This window comes from Elgaria multicarinata, chromosome 10, assembly GCF_023053635.1.
Source record: "Elgaria multicarinata webbii isolate HBS135686 ecotype San Diego chromosome 10, rElgMul1.1.pri, whole genome shotgun sequence".
NCBI lineage: Eukaryota > Metazoa > Chordata > Lepidosauria > Squamata > Anguidae > Elgaria > Elgaria multicarinata.
The window spans coordinates 48,163,147-48,188,320 of record NC_086180.1 but is presented as its reverse complement, the minus strand read 5'-3'; the positions used below and the strand labels follow the sequence as shown (position 1 = coordinate 48,188,320).

At 39.9% G+C, this 25,174-nt stretch overlaps 1 protein-coding gene across 1 annotated transcript in view; it reads right to left on the bottom strand.

The window, feature by feature from the left end:
* ARHGAP10 (Rho GTPase activating protein 10) overlaps positions 1–25,174 on the bottom strand; it is a 136,254-nt gene that overhangs the window by 27,444 nt on the left and 83,636 nt on the right. The window contains exon 19 of the mRNA XM_063135686.1: positions 5,719–5,869. Coding sequence (XP_062991756.1) covers positions 5,719–5,869 — 151 coding nt within the window. The remainder of the gene's footprint in view (positions 1–5,718; positions 5,870–25,174) is intronic.

Sequence of the window (25,174 nt, the reverse complement as noted above, 5' to 3'; positions counted from 1 at the left end):
ATATTCCTACATCTAATTTGCCGGCACACATGTCACAATGAGAAACATATTCTAGGAGATTAAACAGCAATACACTGATCTTTGAGAGCCACTTCACTTGTTAATTTTTTTAGCACTGAGATTAATATTCATAACTGAAAATCATGCTAATGTGCAACTGCCAGCAGAAGTTTCGTTTTTTCACTCTGGAAACACACTGGAAACAAAGGCTTAGATTCTAACCCCTGCAAGGAGGTTTGTGCAAGAGGATGTTCCTGTTCCTTCCTTCCCTCTCCATCCACCCACAAAGCCCCTCTGGAGAGTTGTGGAACCCTCCTGAACAGAGTGGGATGGGGGCGGGAGGCTGCTGGGGAAGAAGAAATTGCCCAGAACCAGGTGGAGCCGCCTTTCATGAGTGGAGTAAAACTCATGCAAGGTGCTTCTTTACAACTGTGGGCTGTTCTTCCCTTGCCTACCAGCCCCTGTGCCCATACCACACTGTTCATGGGCGGGTGGGGGGGAGGCTTGGCCTTCTAGGGGTCCTTTTGGGAGGCGCAGGGCACTGGAGAGGAGAACGGTGATGAAAAAGTCCCCTTGTGCAAATGGTCTTCCTTCTGTTCACAATAGTTTGGACCCAAGCTAATTAAACTAACAAACAAAACCTCGTTCATGCCAGGAAGTAGGCTTTCAGACACACTGCCAGTGCACTTCTAGTTGCACATCTACATCCTCATTATAGTAATCCACTCCTGTTGAACTGACTGGATAAATAGATGGGGATGCTCATTCTTATCTGAGGCGACTAGCTATTGTACATGACTAGGACTGCAATCCTATACCTGTTAGTAGGTCTTGATAGGTGCTCTAACTGACAAGAGCAAATTTGGGGCCATAGTGCTCGCTCTGAATGGGAAAAGAAGAAACATCTTGCCAACCCCCTAAATTTAATTAAAGATAAGAAGCTAGAACGTGATTATAACAACGTTAATTTAAAGGTAAAATTCAACAAATATTTCCCATGCCAGTAGCAAAAGATGTTGGCATCTTTTGAGTGTGCATGCTTATATTATATGATAACCCGGGGGTGGGGGGTTTGCAAGATTAGTTGCACTGAAATTTCTGGACCAGCTTTTAAAAAGTAATTTTTTTGTTGTTTATTCGTTCAGTCGCTTCCGACTCTTCGTGACTTCATGGACCAGCCCACGCCAGAGCTTTCTGTTGGCCGTTGCCACCCCTAGCTCCCCCAAGGTCAAGTCTGTCACTTCCAGAATATCATCCATCCATCTTGCCCTTGGTTGGCCCCTCTTCCTTTTGCCTTCCACTTTCCCTAGCATCAGCCTTTTCTCCAGGGTGTCCTGTCTTCTCATTATGTGGCCAAAGTACTTCAGTTTTTCCTTTAGTATCATTCCCTCAAGTGAACAGTCTGGCTTTATTTCCTGGAGTATGGACTGGTTTGATCTTCTTGCAGTCCAAGGCACTCTCAGAACTTTCCTCCAACACCACAGTTCAAAAGCATCTATCTTCCTTCGCTCAGCTTTCCTTATGGTCCAGCTCTCGCAGCCATAGGTTACTACGGGGAATACCACTGCTTTAACTATGCGGACCTTTGTTGTCAGTGTGGTGTCTCTGCTCTTAACTATTTTATCGAGATTTGTCATTGCTCTCCTCCCAAGAAGTAAACGTCTTCTGATTTCCTGGCTGCAGTCAGCGTCTGCAGTAATCTTTGCGCCCAGAAATACGAAGTCTGTCACTGCCTCCACGTTTTCTCCCTCTATTTGCCAGTTATCAATCAAGGTGGTTGCCATAATCTTGGTTTTTTTTAGGTTTAACTGCAACCCAGCTTTTGCACTTTCTTCTTTCACCTTTGTCATAAGGCTCCTCAGCTCCTCCTCGCTTTCAGCCATCAATGTGGTGTCATCTGCATATCTGAGATTGTTAATGTTTGGATATGAGATTTTGGTCCCTTTATTAAGTCACATTGTGATGGCAAGAACAGAACTCTCCCAAAAAGGTCAACGGGAATTAGATTGAGAAGGAAGAGAGACAAATTAGGTTACAATGTCAATACAAATCAAAGCAAATTAATTTACACTGTGAAGCAGCACAGTTATACCATAACGGTAACAAACATCAAAAGGGAAGATTCTCTCTATTTTAAAACATCGAACTCCTACAGAAGAAACTGCATAGGAGGCTTTCTTTATTTGTGCCTCTCCACTATTCAGCTCAATTAACCAATACTAGCACAGGTAGCAATTCAAGGCTGGAGAAAAGTGTTAAAAAACAGATAAATGTTGAAAATATTTCCATTGACAACTTTCTGTAAAGACTCTGCCATAAAGCAACTATGTCACTCACTATGTCAGGAGAAGAGAGTGGGGAGGTTTGCATGAACAAATAACCCACAGTGGGCTGCGGAAAGTGCTGGCACATGTGGGTGGCCATTCTGAATATTCAAGCCATGGCTGCCGCTTGCCATATTGCCCAAGCCTAGGCAGCAGGGGTTGTGCGAGGGTTATGTGAAGATTGTTTAAGCTTTGCACAATCTCTGCCACCCTGTGGCCATGGCTTGAATATTCAAAAACCTTCTGCTATGCACCATGGCTTAAACAAGCCACAGTGGGATTCCGTAATCATGAGAACCAGTTCAGTAATTGCATTGATCTGGACCATCCTTAGAGAGCTCTGCTACTATCTATTCCAAGCACCAGCTGGAGTGCTATCGAGCTGCCAGCAATTTGAGTGACAATTTTGTCCAACCATTCAAATCACTTCCAGCTGGTGATGCACCTCCAGTTTCTGTTGCTACAGATCCTTCTGAAAGAGAAATCGTGTTAGAGAGACGTGACCCCATAATACATGCAGGTGATGCAGGATCCATTCAAGGATGGCACTGGGCAGCCATCTGGCCTCTTGAGGTGATAGGGGTTCGAGACTGCCTTATTCACCATGGTTAAAGCCGTGGTTTAAGGTTTCTTCTGAACAGAGCCATAATCTGTCAGCAGTGTGGTTTAGAAAACGATTAACCAACCCATCATGGCTTGTTTTCAGCATGGCTTATCATGATGTGCAAACCAGTCCAATGGTTTTACTGTTCATTTCGCATAATAAGTGTTATGTTTTCTTTTTTAATTTGCTGCAATTACACACAGAAACTGGGGTTCCCAAATTGGTTCTTTTATGACTAGTGCAGCTGACCTTGGTCCACAAAAATAAGTGGAAATGTTGCGTGTTTGCACCTGTTGCGAGATGCACTAATCCACTTGCCCCTATGCCTGAAATCTCAGTCTTATTTTACTTTAAGGCAAGCTGCTCGCCAGGGATTTCTGCTCTGTAGTACAAAGGAACCACATTAACACCTCAAGGAAGCCCTCAGGTTGGCTGGAAGAATATCTAGCCACACTGAATATCTTCCAAAAAAATAACAACCTACAAATGTGCGGCCTCCTCCTACGTGAATCTCTCATTGTGGCAGCTAAAAATAAAAGGATCAAAAAATCACAATCTCATCAAGCTGCAGAAAGCAGTTCACAGCAGAGTCACAGATAGTGTGTCAGAATGTTAATTTAGACCTCATAATTAAAATGCCAAGGTATGATAGATCCAAGGGTTACTATATAAAAAGAAATCAGATACAAGCAGAGCAAGGAGAGGAACTCCACGCTAAGTCAAGACTAAAGTGACAAGCAGAAGCTCTATGAATTAAAACACACACACAGAGAGAGAAAGAGAGAGAGAGATGGCAGGAGATTGAACTACTAACGTCTGAACTATTGAGCACACATCTTCTCTTTGTGAAAAAATAATGTATATACTGATTTCTGGTAACACTATGCATCTAATGCAGTTTACTCTGACCTGCAGCTTAAATGGGAAAAAGAGAATGTATCCCTGTCTTTGAAGCACTACAGAGCTGTACAGATCCAGAGATACAATATGAATATGGACAGAAATTTCCTAAGAGAAGTTATAGCTCAAAAAGCTATAAAAGGGACAATGCCCAATCCTTACATAATCTTCTGTGGTGACATGTTAAGGGTTCAATATGCCACTTGACTTAGGAAAGAATTATTCAAGGAACTCATTTGAGGTTTCAACAACTGCTATTAACCTTTCTACAAAAAGCAGTTTGGAGATTCTAACTTGTTCCTGTTTTAAAATTTCTAATAATCTGTATAGTAGGGGTACAGAACACTTAGCCCATAGGCTCCCAAACATTTTATTGCCATCTTCAAAATATTACAAGTTCATCATTTGAAAATTGGGTGTGTGTGTGTCAGCCATGAAGCTTGATACTTTAATTCCAAATTAACAGTCTTATAGCAACTCAAAGACTAACCAATTTATAATGGCATAAGCTTTAATGCTGTAATGAACAAATTAGTCTTTAAGGTGCTAGAAGACTTTTTGTTTTCCTTGCTGCAACAAACAAACATGGCTAATTACATTTTTATACCGCCCAATAGCCGAAGCTCTCTGGGCGGTTCACAAAAATTAAAACCACAATAAAACAACCAACAGGTTAAAAGCACAATTACAAAATACAGTATAAAAAGCACAACCAGGATAAAACCACGCAGCAAAATTGATATAAGATTAAAATACAGAGTTAAAACAGTAAAATTTAAATTTAAGTTAAAATTAAGTGTTAAAATATTGAGAGAATAAAAAGGTCTTCAGCTGGCGACGAAAACAGTACAGCTTAAAAACTCCCCTCCCCCAAATCAAAGAACTGTTTTTTCAGAACATAGAGTATTTGTTTTAAAAACATCTGGCATCTTTAATCATGGACCACCCTGCTTGTTCTAGCATGTGCAAATGGTGGTCCTTAAGACCCCAAAACTGCTTCATGGTTAAAAAGAAAAAAGCACACATATTTGTGCTATTTCAAGACAGGGAGAAAAATTACACGAGGCAAGCAGAATCTGTTGCATTTATATTCCAAAGCAAGCAGTTTGACAGAGTAGTGTTGCATATGTTTAGAATTTGCATCCATCAATAATGCAGTTGATTTAATGTCAGTATATCAATATATTTCAGCTGGGTCATAATCCTAAAATTAAAATTCATGTGCAGAACCCATTTTTCTCTATGTACAGATATAATTAACTAATGAGATAGGAAGGAAGGGAGGAACAAAATTCAAGCACCTGTCAAGAACCAGCCTATGGACCTTCAGAAATCAAGATGGCCCTAGGTCAATGCTAAGACTGTATGAAAAATACAAATACCTTCTTTTTGTCTTGAGCATCTTGCTATGTATTATTTGCTCAATGAATTCTGCTTTTTTCTCTTGGTAGGTCATAGTAAGCAACTGTTTAATCACCTGATGTTTAGCAGCTGTCAATATTAACACTATTAGTACTTGATTCTTTTGTCCAGATAAAACTGACATTCAAATGCATTGGTTCTCTCAATTCAGGAAACTTCTGCTTTACTTTTCGTTCTTATCTTCTTCCATTTATCTTACAGTTTTATAATAGTCACCAGAGTCAAATAGATTTGTACAAAAAAAGAGTCTCTTTGTTAAAAGGAATAGAAGTTCTCCTTTACTTCCAGATATATACAGTATTATGTCCTAAGAATGCACCCTCCTTGCCTCCTCTCTCCATTTTCTAATTTTTTAAAAAAGATAAGAGAAATAGTGAAATGGAAAACTACTGTAGATTGGCCTGATGACACAAGATATACTGCAACTCCATTTTGCTGCCAAGATAGAAAATATAATTAACATCTTACTGTCATCCAGCTCAAGGCAGAGATTATATACAGCAATGGGCCTCTTATTACGTTGCCCTTGTCTTCTTGATTGTCGTGGTGGGGCATTTGGAGGAGACACAGGCACAGGGATTGGCTCTGAGAAAGTGGCATCAGGCAGAGTTTGGAAAACCTGCAAAGAGGAGCACAAAGGCCATTAATTATTTACTGTGGGCAGCAACCTATATAAATACAACTGTAAGTCATTATTCAAACAGCATTCATTTCGTATTCCATTCAAGGCAGAAAGGAGGCAAAACTCTATTCTTTAGGTTTGGGGATAGTGCCATGATATTTTTTTAAAAAATAATAAACATAAAATTAAGCATAAATAACACACACACACCAACAGTTATGCAGGTCATTTAAATCTACAGACCTAAGTATGTGCAACTGCGCTTGCCAGCAGGTAAAGCAAAGACAAATGAAATAAATTTATAAACCATCAAGGCAAGGGAGAGGATCTACAACTTCACTGGCCCATGCATTTTTTCCAAGTTCTCAAGCATGATTCTCAACACTAAGGACAGCATCTCATGATTACAGTCTCTTCTTTTTAGTGGGCAGAAAAAAATTAATACCTTACCATTTATCCCCGAATTGCATTAGATATAGTAACAAGTAATAAGAGGTGTGCAGCAACCCCTAGACTCAGACCCTAGTTTTGTGCTTCAAAAAACACCCCGATTTAATTTGGAGCAATTCAGGGGCCATCTGCTTGGACTTGGGAACCACGATTTGAGCCAAGAGTTGGAAATCCAAGGCTTCATGTTTTGAGAATGTGTTGTAGTGCTCTCACAAAACAGTTGCCATGAGTGATCTGTGCTATGAAGACTCATGCTTTCAAGCCAAAGGGTTATGTTCTGTAGAACATGTTGGCCTTTTCACTAGGCATTATTCTGGAGGATGTAGCCCAATCTATCTTTTGGGTGTATACATGTGTGGTGGAAGGTGTGAAATGTATGGCATTATAAAATTACTATTCTGCTTTGAAAACCAGTAAAAAAAGAAGTCTAGAAAGTCTACAGAAATAATAATAATAATAATAATAATAATAATAATAGAGTCTAGAAAACTACAGAGACTTTATATACTTGTTTTATTCTGCATAAACGGGATACGTTTTCTGGGTTATTTTACTGTCAGCTGTTTACAAATATTTCATTACATCTTTTACAGGTGAGTTGAAATAGAAAACTAATCAAAAAGCAACCTATTAATAATCAAATGTAAATCCCACTGTACAATGAATTATAAATGTAAACACAGCACATAAGGTAATAGGTTAGATGGAACAAATAAGTCCATACAAAATAGTTGGGGGTGGGAGTGGGGAGTTCAATAAAAACCCACATGCCACACTTGGGAAATAATCACAAAGCAGTGAAACAGCTTTGCAAGTCCAAAATGACTGTCCTCATAATAGCTCAGGGAAGCCACTGTGTTGTGCAGTGGAAGAAAAGCATAAGCCTAGGTACTGTGAAGGGCCACGTCATGGTTCCCAAAGGCATCATAGCAATAACACGCAATATTTGACCTTAAAGTACGGAAGATAAAAATAAACACAACTCAGGTCTGCTTTGGTATAATCACAGCCCCTGAGCAGCTCAACCTGAAATGCAGCAACAGCAATATCCTGTGGCTGACTCAAATTTGTAAAACACTGGCTTCCTTATGAGGTAGGAGAGCACGAAGGCTAAAGAAGATTTGCCTTGTGAGCATAAACCCCTCCATATGAGCCACTTACCCCATGCAGTATTCCAGCTTTCAAATGAGATTTGAAAATCAGGCCTGGCCTGCTAAGACATTTAAGCAAGTAACTGTAAATCAAAGGAGTCCATAGGAAGTTTGCCTGTACTACCTTTGAATTAATTCTGCATTTGCAGATATGCTGTCTCTTTAATTTGCATTTCTTTCTTTCTTTCTTTATTGCATTTCTATACTGCCCAATAGCCAAAGCTCTCTGGGCGGTTCACAAAAATTAAAACCATTAAAACCATTCAAAATATAAAACAAACAACAGTATAAAAACACGGTATAAAGTACAATATAAAAGCACAACCAGGATAAAACTGAGCAGCAATGCAGAGATTAATACAGATTTAAAATATCAATTTAAAACATTAAAGTTAAAAATTAAGTTGATAAACGGTTAAAATAGAGAAAATAAAAAGGTCTTCACCTGGCACCTAAACGAGTATAATGTAGGTGCCAGGCAAACCTCTCTAAGGAGCTCATTCCACAGCCGGGGTGCCACAGCAGAGAAGGTCCTCCTCCTGGTAGCCACCTGGCTCACTTCTTTTGGCAGGGGTTCATGGAGAAGGACCCCTGAGGATGATCTTAGGGTTCTGGCAGTTACATATGTGAGGAGGTGTTCCTTCAGATAGCCTGGTCCCAAGCCGTTTAGGGCTTTGAATATTAATACCAGCACTTTAAAGCAGGCCCAGACCTGGACTGTCAGCCAGTGAAGCTGGAAAAGGACTGGTGTGATATGGTCTCATTGGGCAGTCCATTAGCAAACGTGCTGCCCTGTTTTGTACCAGCTGACATTTCCGGACCATTTTAAAAGGCAGCCCCATGTATAATGCATTGCAGTAATCCAAACGAGAGGTTAGGAGAGCATGGATAACTGCACCTAGGCTATCTCTGTCCAGATAAGGGCGCAGTTGGTATATCAGCCTAAGCTTATAAAAGGTGCTCCTTTCCACTGAGTTCACCTGCGCCTCAAGTGACAGTTCTGGATCCATGAGCACCCCTAAACTATGAACCCGATCCTTCAGGGGTGTTCACCCCTCCAGAACAGGGTGAACACCACCTAGCCGGACAGACGAACCACCTGCTAACAGTACCTACATCTTGGCTGGACTGAGTCTCGGTTTGTTGGCCCTCATCCAGTCCATTACCGTACTCAGGCACTGATTCAGAACAGCCACTGCCTCACCTCAGTTTGATGAAAAGGAGAGGTAGAGCTAGGTGTCATCTGCATATTGATGACACCTCAGCCCACATCTCTGGATAACCTCTCCAAGCAGTTTCATGTAGATGTTGAACAGCATAGGGGATAAAATAGAGCCCTGTGGAACCCCTTGGCCTAAATGCCATGGCACAGAGCAATAATCCCCCAGCACCACCTTCTGGAATCAGCCATCCAAGTAGGAGCGGAACCACTACAACATAGTGCCTCCAACTCCCAACCCAGACAACCTATACAAAAGGATACCATGGTTGATGGTATCAAAGGACGAGAATTGTCCCTCTCCTGTCAAAGGTCATCCCACAGGGTGACCAAGGCAGTTTCCATTCCAAAACCAGGCCTGAAGCCTGATTGAAATGGATCTAGATAATCCGTTTCATTCAAGAGTGCCTGGAGTTGTCCTGCAACCACCCGCTCAAGCACTTTGCCCAGGAAGGGGATATTAGCCACTGGCCTGTAATTGTTAATATCCTCCAGGTCTAGGTTAGGCTTTTTCAGGAGTGGTCTGATCACCAGCTCTTTTAAAGAGGCCGGCACCACTCCCTCTCTCAGGGAGACAATTACAACCTCCTGGACCCAGCCGGCAATCCCCTCCTTATTTGATGTAATGAGCCATGAAGGGCAAGGGTCAAACACACAGGCGGTCAACCAGACTTGGCCAAGCACCTTGTCCACATCCTTGAGCCCCAGTAACTAAAACTCATCCAATAAAACTGGACCAGATGGTGCTCTGAACACCTCTACCACTGGAACTGCATTAATCGTGGTGTCCAATTCATGATGAATCTGAGCAATTTTATCATCAAAGTGCTGTGCAAACTCGTCACAGCGTGCTAGCAAGGGTTCCACCGTCTCTTGCCCTGTCCCAGAGTGTAACAGGCCATGAACCACATACCATTGTGCTCTAAGACAAATAAATGCCAAGTTCTACATCTAGGAAATAGAAACCAAATGCACAGTTACAAGATGGGGGATACTTGGCTCAGCAATACTACAAACAAGAAGGATCTTGGAATTGTTGTAGATCACAAGCTGAATATGAGCCAACAGTGCGATATGGCTGCAAGAATGGCAAATGCTATTTTGGGCTGCATTAATAGAAGTATAGCTTCCAAATCATGTGAGGTACTGGTTCCTCTCTATTCGGCCTTGGTTAGGCCTCATCTAGAGTATTGCGTATAGTTCTGGGCTCCACAATTCAAGAAGGATGCAGACAAGCTGAAGCGTGTTCAGAGGAGGACAACCAGGATGATCAGGGGTCTGGAAACAAAGCCCTATGAAGAGAGACTGAAAGAACTGGGTATGTTTAGCCTGGAGAAGAGAAGATTGAGGGGAGACATGATAGCCCTCTTCAAATACTTAAAAGGTTGTTACACAGAGAAGGGCCAGGATCTCTTCTCGATCCTCCCAGAGTGCAGGACACAGAATAATGGGCTCAAGTTAAAGGAAGCCAGATTTCAGCTGGACATCAGGAAAAACTTCCTGACTGTTACAGCAGTATGACAATGGAAGCAGTTAACTAGAGAGGTTGTGGGCTCTCCCACACTAAAGGCAGTGTGGACAACCATCTGTTAGGGATGCTTTAGGGTGGATTCCTGCATTGAGCAGGGGGTTGGACTCGATGGCCTTGTAGACCCCTTCCAACTCTGCTATTCTATGATTCTATGAAATAGAAAGTTGGCCTCAACAAATGGTACAACAGACTTGATGGAGAGAAGAAATATAGAAAGATTTGAATGAAAGAAGACTGTTGACTTCTATGGATCTGTAAGAACTGACTAGACAGTGACTAGGGAAATTAAGCAGAATCTGCTGGAAACCATCTCACCAGTTTATGGCACTTAAGACTTCTCAGATGGATACAGATTGGGAGATAAAGTACAAGCTGCAACCTGAGATGCTACAAAAATAAAATTGTTAATGAAGAATTCTGCTATTCCAGACTACAAATGAAAATAAAATCTAAAGGGGCATATGAGCAAAGACTTAATAAGGTAGAAGGAAGCAGTAATAGGGATGAATTTGAATATTCCGATATTCTATAATCAGTATAGAGTTTGTGATGTTAAAATTCCATTTCACCGACATTCTCTAAATAAACCAATTTACTTTGCATAACTACATTTATGCCTGTGGTTTTTGCCAGGCTACAGTGCACTACCAGAGTCATCACTCATTCTGTTGCCAAATGTCACGTTCTCGCTTTTACCGAGGTGGAACACTGCAGAAACTGACCGGGTGAGTACAGACCCACAGCAGACAAAACATAACAGAATATAGATCACAAATGCTTTTTTACTCAGGAAAGCCACCCCTAGGCTAGTACCCCACTCCTACCACCACCACATTCCAAAACCAAGTGAAAATATTTCTATTCCAACAACAATTGGAAGGTGAGAGGAATCATTGTTTTAGCCATGGGGCTAATCTATGTTGCTGCTGCTACGTGCTATATGTTTTTTTAAAATTCATTTTTTATATTGCATTTTTGCTTAACTTATTATTGTTTACATTGTTTTCATTGTTTATTTGTTTTAGTTTTGATAGCTGCCTTGAGAGGCATACACCAGATGATAAGATATAACTATGAAAAATAAAATAAAAAGATGATCTAAAGAAAAACAAAAGACTTGTTGCCACATAAATTACCTGCAGTGATATCTGCGAAGTTACTATACATATAATTTGAACAGTTCAGAGATTTAAACTGCTCGGTCTCTGTGTATATCAAGTATCTCTGGAATTTAAAATTCAATTAACTCAATGAATCATTAGTGCAGTGTTTCATTAGAGGCTGTCATGCATTTTTTTCTTATACATTTCAGGTTTTATTAAACCAAAGCAAACTGAAATAATTTAAAGATAATGAAGGACGTGTGTCCAAAAAACTAATATTTTTGTAGATCAAGTTTTCCTAGAGTATTTGAAATCCATATCCTAATGAAGGATAACTTAATGAAGGGTAACTTGATCAGCACAGAATGTTACAATGCACTGCATAATAAGCCAGGTCACACAGCTAACTGTCATATTTCATTTCCACATAACAATTAGCATGTAATCTAATGAATATGAAGGATGTCAGGGCACAGCTTAACTGACTTACAAACCATGTCATTTGTGCTATTTACATTTAGTGTAATAAACTATACATTTGGCCCTCTGGACATAATATTAAAATGGGTTCTCCTGCCTATATTCCCAAATATATATATATATATATATATATATATATATGTGTGTGTGTGTGTGTGTGTGTGTGTGTGTGTGTGTGCGCGCGTGCGCATAATATATATATATATATATATATATATATATATATATATTCTCAAGACAAGGGAGACAGAATGTGATTGGCCTAAGGTCACCAAGTACGTTTGGTGGCTTAAGTGAGTCTTTCTGGTCTTAGTTCAATGCTCTAAAGGTTAGAGTTGAAGGGCTATACCATGTTGGCTCTGAACAGATGAAAGAAGGGACCATGTATGCCACCTTGAAGGACAGGATAAATAACAACAATCACAGATGCCTGACACTGGAATAAAAGGAGACAATAATAGTGATTTCCTTGCACAGGTCATAATTGAATGAAAGTACAGAAACAATGCTATAAAAATTGTGTACGCTTGCTCCATAGTCACTAAAGTAACAAACGACCTTCAAGATGGGCAGCTATGAAACTGTATTAAAAATTCCAAGGTAAAAATGTAACATGCTCTTTTATCCCTTGCAATTTATGAATTTGTTAACTCAGCCTTTTCTAAAAGTAGCAAAGGCATCTTAGCACAATGGCTTCAGCTACCTCTGTATCCTGATCATGCCTCACATTTAACAATTCATGACATGAACATTTCCAATAGTGCATGCTGGACTACAGTTATTTAACGATTAGAAGGCAAAGTTTATTTTATTTTATTTATTTATTTATTTATTACTTTTTATACCGCCCAATAGCCGAAGCTCTTTAATATGCTGAACTGTAATATAAACAACTGTCACTGACATGAACAAACACAGTGAAGTCACTGTATTCTCTACTACTGCCTAAATCCTGAGAATATCACAGAACACTAGTTCTGTCCACTTACAGATATGAAAAGAACAAATCTAATTTCCTAGAAATGTATGAACAAACTATGCTTTTGTACAATAGTTACACACACACAATCATATTCCACAACCTTTCCAACCATATTATATGAATTAAGTCACAAAGATAAGAAAATGCAGATTTCAGATTAGTAGAAGCTGCATTCTTCCTTTATCTACCAATGAAGCAAAAGAGACAAAATGGTGCATTACAAACTGTGTACAACAACCTAAGCAGTTGCAACAGGGCGATTCAAGGTCACAGAATTAGTCTTAACATTTTTCTAGCCCTACACCAATCACAGCAATTGCATTATCTGCTTTAGCTCTCTGATTCATCAATTCTAGATTATACAACTCAAAGAAGAGCCATCATGTTATCAGTTTGAACAAAGAGTACAATCCAGCCAAAGCTTAGCACTTTTGCAGCCCAGTGATTTCAGGAATTTGTAGGGAGAGATCTAAATGCAGTACTTGAATGAAATCAATGAAATGCAAAAATGCTTATCTTTGGTTGGAACGTCTCTATCTTATATAGAACCACCATAAAGACAGGTTACATACCTACAACTGATGTTCTTTGAGTGATCAACTGTACAATCACATATGGTCCTGCACCTACTCAAGCAATCTTTGGAAATCTTGTAAAGCCTATGAGGAGGGTGCTGCTCCTGCTCCCATCTCAAAGGACTTTTCTCTCAAGTGTAGTAAGTGGTTTCTTTCATAATCACAGCAAAAACTATCCCATCTTTAAGCAAAACCATCAGCAGCTAAGATCCAGAGGTAATGGCATTGCAGAGCCCCTCAAAGAATATATCAGTTACAGATAAGGAATCTAATTAGTAGTCTCTGTGGACTACCACATGTGAAATGGCAACCTGATATGGCTGGAAGAAAGTGCTAAGTGCTTTCTGGAACAGTGACCATTGAGAAAAGCCCTGCTGAAGGCTATACATGACCTGGCTTGAACAGAGAACAATAATTCATAAAGGTGGAGGATACAGGCCATCTTGCAAAGTGAGGGAAATGTGTCAAGCGGATGTCCTTGTGGAAAGCTTCTTTGTAATGGGGAGAGTTCCCAAAGTTTTCCCGAGATACTCAGAAGAGGTGCCAAAGGATCAGTCTTAGAATGGCTATTAATTTGTTGGCCTCCTCTAAATCTAGGATATACTGGAGGCCTCCATCCTTTAAGGATGGTATATCATAGAATCATATCATAGAATAGCAGAGTTGGAAGGGGCCTACAAGGCCATCGAGTCCAACCCCCTGCTCAATATGTGGAAAGCTGCATTGAAGGTGCAATGAACTTTCTATTCATGATATCAAGCTTCTTGTCTTTCCTATCTATCAGTGCCAAAAAGGGTATTTATTAGGTATACTGACTTCAAGATTAGACTCAGGTCCCAATTCGTGACTTTGGAAAATTGCCCGATTTTGCTCAGGGGATTACTCTTGCCAAACATCTAAAAATTAGAGGTTGCACGCGTGTGTGTGTGCACACACAGAAAATGAGAATTGCAGAAAACTTTTATTTCTAGCAGAATTGGATGAAATGCGCAGAGAAGCACATACCTAGTGTGTATTGAGCCTCCACAATCAGTGAGAATGATGAAGGAAAGATACAGCTTTTCCACTGAACCTTTTATTTTCCAACCTCCAAAAGGCGGAGGGTAGTTTGTTTCAATGTCCTTAGATACCTAGAGCATGGAATGCAATTTGACCACGTGGAAAACAAGACCATTTTCTCAAGGAAGAGCTTAGTAGGACTTCCAAGCCCAATGATTGATCTACTTTGAAACATGCTGAAGGCCTTAACTGAAAGAGACTGACTTGGGTCTCCCACAATGAGATTAGAGAAAGGCTCAAACTCTGGTCAGAGACTTGTGAAATAAACACTAGAAATCGATCTGTACAGTTAGAACCCATATGTATGACTGCATAACATCACAAAGAAACAAAGAAGTAACTACGGAGTTATGTGCAATGCAACTCAAATTGTGGAATTGAGGCAGAATGATACGAGGCAGAATGATACTATAAGCCATCCATTAACTCACATTATGGCAAAATATTAAATGATTTATCTATGAGAAAGGCACAGGCTATGTGTTTTGTTCATAATGGGAAGTTACATGATAAATAAAAGGATTCTGAGTAATTCAACTTCCCCCCTAACTTATACCAAGAATTCTGCAATTGGATTGTTCTAGACTATTTCATAGTCTGCATCCTGATTCATACTTTTTAAATGTATTTAACAGAATTCTCTCCAGAGTCTTGATGTGCCATCTTCATAGACTAAACATATGCAAAAAACTGTACTTTAGTGAGTTTTGGCAGCTACTGCTAAAAAGAGTAGTAATAATGCATTCAATTTCTTTTACTTGCTTCCGGTTGTCTACATAAAAGTCTATGGCATGCTCTGTTTCAAATAGCAGGGAACAGCTGTCTGTTCCATTTGGAAATTTTATATTTGAATCGAGCAGATATATTCCAAAATGATCTACAGTATATGAATATTGAGAAAGCATGCTGTGTGTGTGGATGTTAGAATTTACAATTTGTACTGCAATGTTTTGGCAGCTTGTTTCAAAACTAAAAGTTTTTCTCAAAAGTTGATTTGCATAGTGCATTTATTACTGCATCTCCAAGTGTATACCTGACAATATTCATCTGCCTGCTACTTCATATTCTGTTCTTATTCTCCTTGATCTAACTGCAGCCTTTGACACGGTTGATCATGATCTTCTCTTAGATTCCCTTCATGACCTTGGATTTTGTGGCTCTGTCTATAACTGGTTTGCCTCCTATCTAGCGGGTCGCTCTTTCAGCGTGTTGGCTAATGGCAACTCGTCTTCCTCCTTTCCCCTTTCAGTAGGGGTTCCGCAAGGCTCGGTGCTTGGCCCGTTGTTGTTTTCCTTATACATGTTGCCCTTGGGCAAGCTTATTCAATCTCATGGCCTCCAATATCATCTGTACGCCGATGATACACAACTATATCTGTCATCTCCGGAACTTTCTCCTGATGTTCACGATCGTATCTCGGCATGTCTTTCAGATATCTCAGCTTGGCTGCTTCATCGTCGTTTGAAATTTAATATGGCAAAGACTGAATTGCTTGTTTTTCCTCCTAAACCTTCTCCTCATCTCTCATTCTCTCTTACTGTCAATGATGTTACGCTTACTCCGGTCAAGGAAGCTCGTAGCCTTGGCTTTATATTTGACTCCTCGCTCTCCTTTATTCCTCATATTGAGGCAGTAGCTAAATCTTGTCGTTTTTTCCTGTATAATATTGCCAGGATTCGATCATTTTTGTCTGTCTCTTCTGCCAAGACGCTTGTTCATGCACTGGTTATTTCTCGGTTGGACTACTGCAACCTTCTTCTCTCTGGCCTTCCTTCTTCTCACATCAGTCCGTTGGTTTCTGTTCACCACTCTGCCGCAAAGATCATCTTCTTGGCTTGCCGCTCTGACCATGTTACTCCGCTTCTGAAATCTCTTCATTGGCTTCCAATTCACTTCAGAATCCAATATAAACTTCTCCTGTTAACCTTCAAAGCTTTTCACGGTCTAGCTCCTTCCTATCTCTCCTCTCTCATCTCACACTATTGCCCCGCTCGTGCTCTTCGCTCCTCTGATGCCATGTTTCTCGCCTGCCCAAGGGTCTCTACTTCCCTTGCTCGGCTTCATCCATTTTCTTCTGCTGCCCCTTACACCTGGAACGCTCTTCCAGAACATTTGAGAACTACAAGTTCAATCGCAGCTTTTAAAGCTCAACTAAAAACTTTTCTTTTTCCTAAAGCTTTTAAAACTTGATGTTGTGCGGACTTTATACTGTTAGTTTTACCCTACCCTGTGCCTGCTTACCCTACCCTGTGCCTGTTTGCATTCTCTTCCCCTCCTTATTGTTTTACTATGATTTTATTAGATTGTAAGCCTATGTGGCAGGGTCTTGCTATTTACTGTTTTACTCTGTACAGCACCATGTACATTGATGGTGCTATATAAATAATAATAATAATAATAATAATAATAATAATAATAATAATAATAATAATATGATGCTAGTGGCAGCTGAACTCATTCTCTAAGATAAGAACACAGTCCTTTTACAATTGAAATAGTATTTCACACCACTCACCATAAGACAGAAATTAAAAAAGAAAACTAAGAACAATTGTTCTCCTTATTCACTGAAGATACGACAAAAAGCAATGGTTTTAAAACCATTCAAGAGGCAGTTGGACAACCATCTGTCAGGTATGCTTTAGATTACTGCATTGAGCAGGGGGTTGGACTCGATGGCCTTTTAGGACCCTTCCAACTCTACTATTCTATGATTCTATGATATAAATACAGAAGCTAAAATTAAGAAAACATTTTTGAAAAACCATCTCCTTTAGAATTTTAACATAAGAAGACCCAGGAGGGTCATGCTAGGGATGCTATGTGGCAGCTAGGCTTGCACAACAAAAGGCCTGAAGACCTATCTCAGCTAACGATCTGCAACACCCAAAGAAATTTCAAATATCCATTGTTTGTGGCCCTTTTCCACCTCCCCACAGGAACAATAGCTTTTACATGTTGTTTCAAAATAAATTCAATAGTAATAATACCATATAATGTGTGTGTGTGTGTGGACACACACACATGTACATTTGTGGAAACATCTAAGTTCCATCGACATGCATCAAAAATGTGGTGTGGCTTTGGTAATGAATCACTATACTGCTCCTCCTCTCCCTAGACTAAGAACCACATGGCGGAGTTGGCACCTGTTTTCCAGTCTATTGCAGCTAACTGGTTAGTAAAAACACAGCCTACCCACACCTGAAACGTCTTCACTGTGTTAATTGGTGCAAAAGTCCTATATGCTGTTACCCCTGAACTCAGTGGCACTGCCTGCATTTGGGGCAATGGGATTGTTTCCCTGCATAGAAGTTATATTGACTGCTCAGTTTGGGCCAACCTACTGCCAGCTGGGTTGTCCATACAGGAGTAAAGGTTACTGACTGGTGAGATCCATTAAAAACACCCCATCTTCCACACAACACAGGTTCAGCTCTACTATTAGGCAGAGTGAGATAGCTGCCTCAGGCATCTGATTTTGGGTGTCATGAAAGGGTAACAAAGTGTTGGCTATTTAAAGTGCAATCCTATGCATATTTACTTAGAATGAAATCCACTGTTCTCAATAAGGCTTCCTTCTAGGTAGGTGTGCATAGAATGGCAGCCTTAAAGAACAGTCCTATGACCCGAAGCTGTGTCCCAGGATTGTTTTTTGTTGTTTTTTAAAAACACTCCGAGGCTGTAATTGGGTTTTTCTGACATTGGTGCCCTGCTCCTGGCTTCTCCCTGTCACCACAGAAGTTTCCATGGTGACTCACTCTATGAGATCAGAACTCTCACCTGGGTGTGGTGGGGGGGGAGGAATGGGCATTTTGGGGGCATGCCAGTGGCTGAAGATCCAAGTTAGATGAGCTCTGAGGCCCAACTAACTGATTTCCCCTTTTTGGAGGACAGAAAGGCAAAAAACATCTTATGCTGTTCCTTCCACACTCCCAGCAATAGCCTAGCAAGGCTTAGGATGGAACAGAGCCTTCAAGATTGGGGTGTTCCATTGTTTGGGTTCTTTACCTATGGAATTGCATCCTTAATGTATCATAATGTATCATTATTATTGCTAAAGAGGGAGAGAGGTGTTTGAAATTTTCTGCTCAGGTACCAGAATAACCTCATTGACTATGTACTTTGACTTAGCGGTACAGGTACAGTGGAGGGCACCATCTGATCCTCTGCCTTAGGCAAGAAAATGCCTAAGGCATTAACTCAGATCCAGTTAATTTTGAATCCAGTTAATTTCTGGTGTTGGGAATGGAGACAGAAAAGATCTCCTAAACTGGAGAGGTGACCTCAGATGTGGTGTTAAGGACCTCCAGATGTATTAGCCAGAGACTTTTTCATACTTGTTGTACCCCCCCTTAAGAAATGTGGCTCAGGATTTCATGGGAACCATGGCAACATACAACAGGTTGTGTTAGGCCCAACAAGTGCATCAGTGCAACAAGTGCCTGGTCAGATTTTCTATATAAACAAGACTGAAGAGATACATGGATGGAGACACTTTTGATTTCTTAATGGTAATATCACTATATATTTAAGCTCAGAGTTTAAGGACATTTCTGATGGGGAAATTGCATATCAATTTAAATAAAAATAAATTAAAAAGTAGGTAACCAGTCACCAGAATCACTGAGAGAGACTTTTCCTGACTTGAGTTTGTTTAAATACAGACAGGATAGTTATTTTGAGAATATATCAGTATTCCTATTAAACATATGGATGGCATAAAGCTCTTTTGTATTACAAAATCAGTTATTACTTTAACAGATAAAGCTTTCTAAAACTACTTAACCAGGCTTTTAGCTTTCAAGTTTAACCATGCATTTCTACTATAAATCACATCATGATATAAGAATATTGATGTCTTACTGTAAAGTGTTCCCCTTATGAAGAAACTAGTATTGGTGTCCAGCATAAAAACAATGTGGAAAATCCAGTTAATGTGTTTTACATATGCGGAGTTAAAAAGAATATGTTCGCTCTTTAGGTAATTATCACCATATACTGAAGAAATGCAAACATTTCATGTGCAAAATCCTTGAGAAGCAGGATGGGACATCTCCTCCTTTTTTCCTTCTTTTCTTCCTTTTTTGTTTTGTTCACTCTCCCCTTGTCAAGTTTTGTAGGTTCTGATGGCCACATATAGAAGTAGGCATGATTGATGATGTAATTCACCAAGTCAATCACTCTCTCTTTCAAATACTACTATCATCCAAAATCAAGGTGAATCTAGAATATATCCATCCATATTTAACAAACATGGACAATTTGAAAATAGAAATAATGTTTCCAGAATCATTATTTAATACATATATCACCTAGCAATTGAAAGTAGTAACCAGTTTTTCCACATTCTGTTTTCATCTACTTCAGTGTGTTACAGCCAAGTTGTGTGGATCACTAACATATCTTCAAAATATCTGAAAAGATCTACAAATGAAGAAAAAGCAATCCTGTGTTTCAATAAAATATCACATACATACATGCATACACTCACACACATGCATACCAACTTAATTTAACCCTTCCTATACTTCTACTGATCTAAAACAAGAGTTAAGAAATGGAAAAGCTGTGTATTTACTTTGAAATTCCATTCCGATTCAGGGCACAGGAGATATCCGTCATTATTATTATTATTATTATTATTATTATTATTATTATTATTATTATTTTATATAGCACCATCAATGTACATGGTGCTGTACAGAGTAAAACAGTAAATAGCAAGACCCTGCCGCATAGGCTTACATGAGTTAACTCCTCCCAAAGACAGGCAAGGAACATGTGACTAGGCTTTTTGCTTAGGTCCTGGCTTCTGTGGCTCCTCTCAGCCAGTTATCTTCTAGCCAAGCTTTTAGATAGAGTAATGACTGAGGAGCCAAAAACACATAGGAGGAAGAAAATGTAGAGAGCATTGAAGGGATAAAAATAATAATCAATCTCTTAGAGATTAGCTCACTCCCTTTAAAAAGCGTAATTAAAAAGAGTACTCAGCCTGCCACAGGGTGTGGTATGGATGTCTCCTGCCCACCAAATTGGAATGGAGCTTCACAGCAAACACCCAATGTTCCATTCCCATCTAGTACAAGGAGGCATCTATCATGGGATATACAAAAGCTACGATTCCCATAGGAGGCTGAACCTAGGTTTGAGGGAGAACCTGTCACAACACTTTACTTCCAAAGACGGCTTTAGTTGGAGCATATTTGTCTGGTTTATAATGCCTAACAATCATGTAATGTGAGGACCACGTAGCTGCCATGTTGATCTCTGCTAAAGAGTATTAGTAAAGAAAACTGCTGAGGCAGCTGCAGCCCTGGTGGAGTGTGCTGTGATGTGTATGATTTAGGAAGCTTCTTAACCTCAGAGGCCACAAATATACATGCCCAGAACCATCTAGCGAGGTTGGAATGGGAGGTCTTTTCCAGTAGGATGGAAAGAAATGAACAGGGAAGTTCCTCAGTTTTCTTAAGGTACATTTAGATGGTCCTCCTAACATCCAGGGTGTGCCAGACCCACTCAGAGAGAGTGCAGCTCTCTTTGGGAAGATGTTATGGCTACGTGGAATAATTCCTTGAGAAATACATAATACGGTGAGACCATTCACAACGATTCAAAGGGGGAATTGGTAAGGGCTGATAGTAACACATGCAGACTCCAAGTTGGGAAGTGATATATAAGTGCAGAACATGGTGGTATTGCCCTCTAGAGTAACTGCAGAAAGTGTGAATTGATGTCCAGATCAGCCTCAGCCGAGGTGGGAACCAAGGAAAGGATGCAGAATCCTGTATTCTGGGGAGGATCCTCTGCAATCAGCCTCCATTTACTGTGTGATGTGAGGGGCGGTTACTGCAATGGTGGCAGAGGCAGTAGGGCATGAGTGTCAGCTATGCCTAGATACAACAGCTCCTAGTACTCCTAGTGATCTGAAGAAGTAACAACCAATCTCTCCTCTATTTCAAGTGGGAGTGGTGCTTCACAACCAGTGGTTTGGTTCTGGACAACTGTGATTTAAGTTGCTGACCACTCTTTTCCATTTTCAGATTTGGAGCTCTGCTTGTTTGTTGGAGCCATCTTGTGGCAAAAGAAAAGAGTCAAGAGAAGAGAAGAAAAAAAGCCCCCTGTTCTGTTTTTTTTTCTAAAGTATTAAGAGCAAAAGAAAAAGCTCTAAAGTTTACTAAGGAAAATGGTAGGAAGAGAGTAAGCAAATAGCAAAGCCTAAGAGAGCTTGTTGAAAGAGAAATTACAAGAAGTTCATCCTGGATGGAAGCAATGGAAGAACTGGCTAGGAGGAGCCACAGAGACTATAACAATATGAAAGCACTACTATATTCAGCCTGAATGGGTTGGGCTTCCTGGGAGGAACCAGGAAGTAGTTACAAGCAACACCCACTTCTCCTGGCCTGAAGAGAGAGAGTCTACAGCTGGGAGAGCTCTGTAGAAAAGGCTTTGTTTAAATAAACCTAAACATTTGTTTAGAATGCAGAGTTTGTTTGATTCTCTAAGTGCAATCCACTAACTTTGAAACAGAGGCCAGGACCTAGGCAAAAAGCCTGGCCACACGCTCCTTGCCTGTCCTGGCCAGTGGGAGGCGTTAAGCCATGATGTACGTCTCGTCGCACCGGATGGGAACTGTGGAACCAACCAATCTTCTTAACAAGATGAAAACAAGAGAACAGTAAACTACTCTGATGCCAGCTGCAATCAATCCACACTCAATCAGATTTATGATAAATACTTCTTGTCACTCTTCAATACTGGTACAGCACTTAAGAGCATGGTTTATGAGCTAGATGTCCTTGGTTAAAATCAAAGTTGAGCTGTTATGGGTGACCAACTCAAATTCCTCAGCCTCCGCTAATAATACTGGCTCACCTTATATGGCTGTTATAACAAATTGTGAAATAATGCATGTGAAACATTTTGATTAACATTAATTAGAATTTTCCTATTATGAATAATATCAACATTTATCAGCTAGTTTCTTATATCTCCCCCAATAGTAAAAGAGACTTTCCTTAGGAAGTCAAGGAAGTCAACTGCCCAGAGAAGTTTGGCTATTGGACAGTATAGAAATGTAGTCAATAAATAGAATTAGTAGATTTCATTTTGTATGACAGCTAACGTGGGACCAGTGAAAAATTCATTTGCCTCTACTGCCACCTCTTATGTTGTTGTCATCTTCTGGGAAAAATTGAACATGAAACATTTTGAGTGTGAGTTGATGTGGAGCTTCTATAGACATCTATCTGTCTGCTAGTTTGGCTATAGTTGAGTCTCCACCATACTGAAAAGAAAGCTTTTCACCAGTCAGGAAAGCAACAGGAGTTCGTGTGGGAGAGAAGAGTCAGCTGAACAAGCTGATGCTTTCTGGCAAGCACAGAAGCAATGGTAGAATTATAAAAGCAATTAAAGATATTAAAATAAAATATATGTTATACTTCTAAGAACCCTGAGGAATTATAAAGACTAGCTATAGAAGCCAGTGCATATGTTTTCATTCTCTTTTCTCAGAATTTTTATTTTTGGGAACAAAGAGAACAATATTAAAACTGTTACTTTAAACATGAAACCAGCATTAATTTCCAAAAGCAATGCAAGAAGTTAAACCAGCAAAAAACATGGCCAGGTGCCATTTGTATGAATTGTAAAGTGGTATAACAATATGGATACGAAGGGACCAACGGTGACGCTTCTGAGCCCTTTCTTTACTAATACCTACTCCTCAAAGCTTGCAAGCGGTGCTTACAGATAACGTTTATAGATGGAAGAATGGCACAAGATTCACTGTTGCCCAAATTCATAAAGTTTGTGATCACAAAAGGGCAATATTTATTTCCACTTGAAATTAAGACTGGATTAATGTGTAAAGTTTCAGTCAATATTTGATTTTTGTGTAACTCAACAGATCTCACAGGGACTAATCACTGCCATTTTGAGTGGCAAAATTATATTTAATTTTGCAGAACTCAACAAATCTCGCAGGGATCCATTTACAGCACAATTTTGTGATTATTCTAGCTCATAGTACTTTTAAAGCAGTAGACTTCAACCTTTTCAGAAATATCTTAAATTCCAATCCTATAATATGGTGCCTACTTTTAATTTTTATATATATTCTGTATTGACATTCTTCTTCTCCCTTCGTTCTTCTATTCTCCCCCCTTTTCTAGACATGATTATATATTCAGATAAATGAAATCAGAATAAATGGAAGAGTCCTAGGTTGGTAGAATTGACTGTATTACTTCAGACTACAAGTGAGTGCATACCCCTTTTGAATTATTTTCAAGGTGCTCTCAATCAAATAGCGGTAAGGTGAATTAACAGAAGAAGCACAACCATAATTCCTAGTCAGATGTTGTATCCGAGGAACCGAGAAAAGCTTATCTTCTCAAACATAATATGTTTGCAAAGAATAATTTTTTTAAAAAAATGCAGAGACTAGCATGAATTCTGAGTAATTTGTACCTCTAATTCAAGCATATAACATAGGGGTGGGCAACTTGTGGCCTTCCATATGTTTTGGTCTACAATTCCCATCAGCCCTAACCAGAACAGGCCAGAACAGCTGAAGGACCACTTGTCCATTCCTGGTTCACTAACCTGGTCCCCTCAGCCAATTGTTTTATTTACCTTTATTTCATTTATATCCTGCCTTTCATATAAGAAAGGCAGAATTCAAATGCCACATAAGAAAGTTGGAATTCAAAGCACTTACATCAGGGTTGCAGATAGTTTCTCATCCAACCACTGACCAGAACTAGACCTGCTTAAATTCAGCAAAGTGGCTGAATTGTGTGTTCATAGGCCTTAGCTAGACCTAAGGTTTATCCTGGGATCGTCCCGGGGTCATCCCTGCCTGCTCCCGGGATATCCTGTGTGCCATTTACATGAACAGGGATGACCCCGGGACAATCCCGGGATAAACCTTAGGTCTAGCTAAGGCCTAAGACAATGCTCTGCCATATTTTAATATGGGCAGCAAGTCTCCCTATTAGAATCTTTACTTTCGATATTGGGTTTGTGTATGTTGTTTTTAAACAATGTGAAAATGGAGAATATTTCTGAAATAAGAATTCAGTGCATGTCCTAAACAATATTTCTCACATTTAGAACACTGATAAAGCATGTAGATAAAAGGAGTTTTCTTCTCATGGAACACAATGGCTCATACAGTGGAGGAGAAAGGCTTGAGTGCAGAAGAGAAGTGACCTATATAGTACTTATTGCAGGCAGAAAATGGATATCTGTAGGTAAGATGACGCAGTAGATACTGGGAGCTAATAAGAGACATCTGTGACACAGATATGAAAAAGTGAAAAATGGGTAAAATGGGAATTAGGTGTAGCAGGGAAAAATAAAATCAAAGGCTTAGCGAAAAGGATAGGTTGCGGAATCTAAAGTGTCTAACCATTAAGTGGATAGGCAATTAATGGTGCATGACTATGTTTGGGAAATGCAATCTGCCGTAGTTCCTATTTTTACAAGATTTTCACACGTGTAGAGCTGATATAACTCTTCTACATGCAGTTTAACTCACAGCGAAAAAGGTACCATGAATCTGGAATAAAATCAGTACAAGTGTTGCTGTGCGGAGTGCCCGTTTGGTGTCCCATCCAGCCAGTCAACCTCCCCTTCCCCAGTTTCCACTCCTTCCCGAAAGGAAGTCAGCAACCCATGTCCAATGGGCATGCCAAGTCTTCATTTGTTTTGGTTCACCACCCTGACCTCTCTGGTCACACTTAGGGC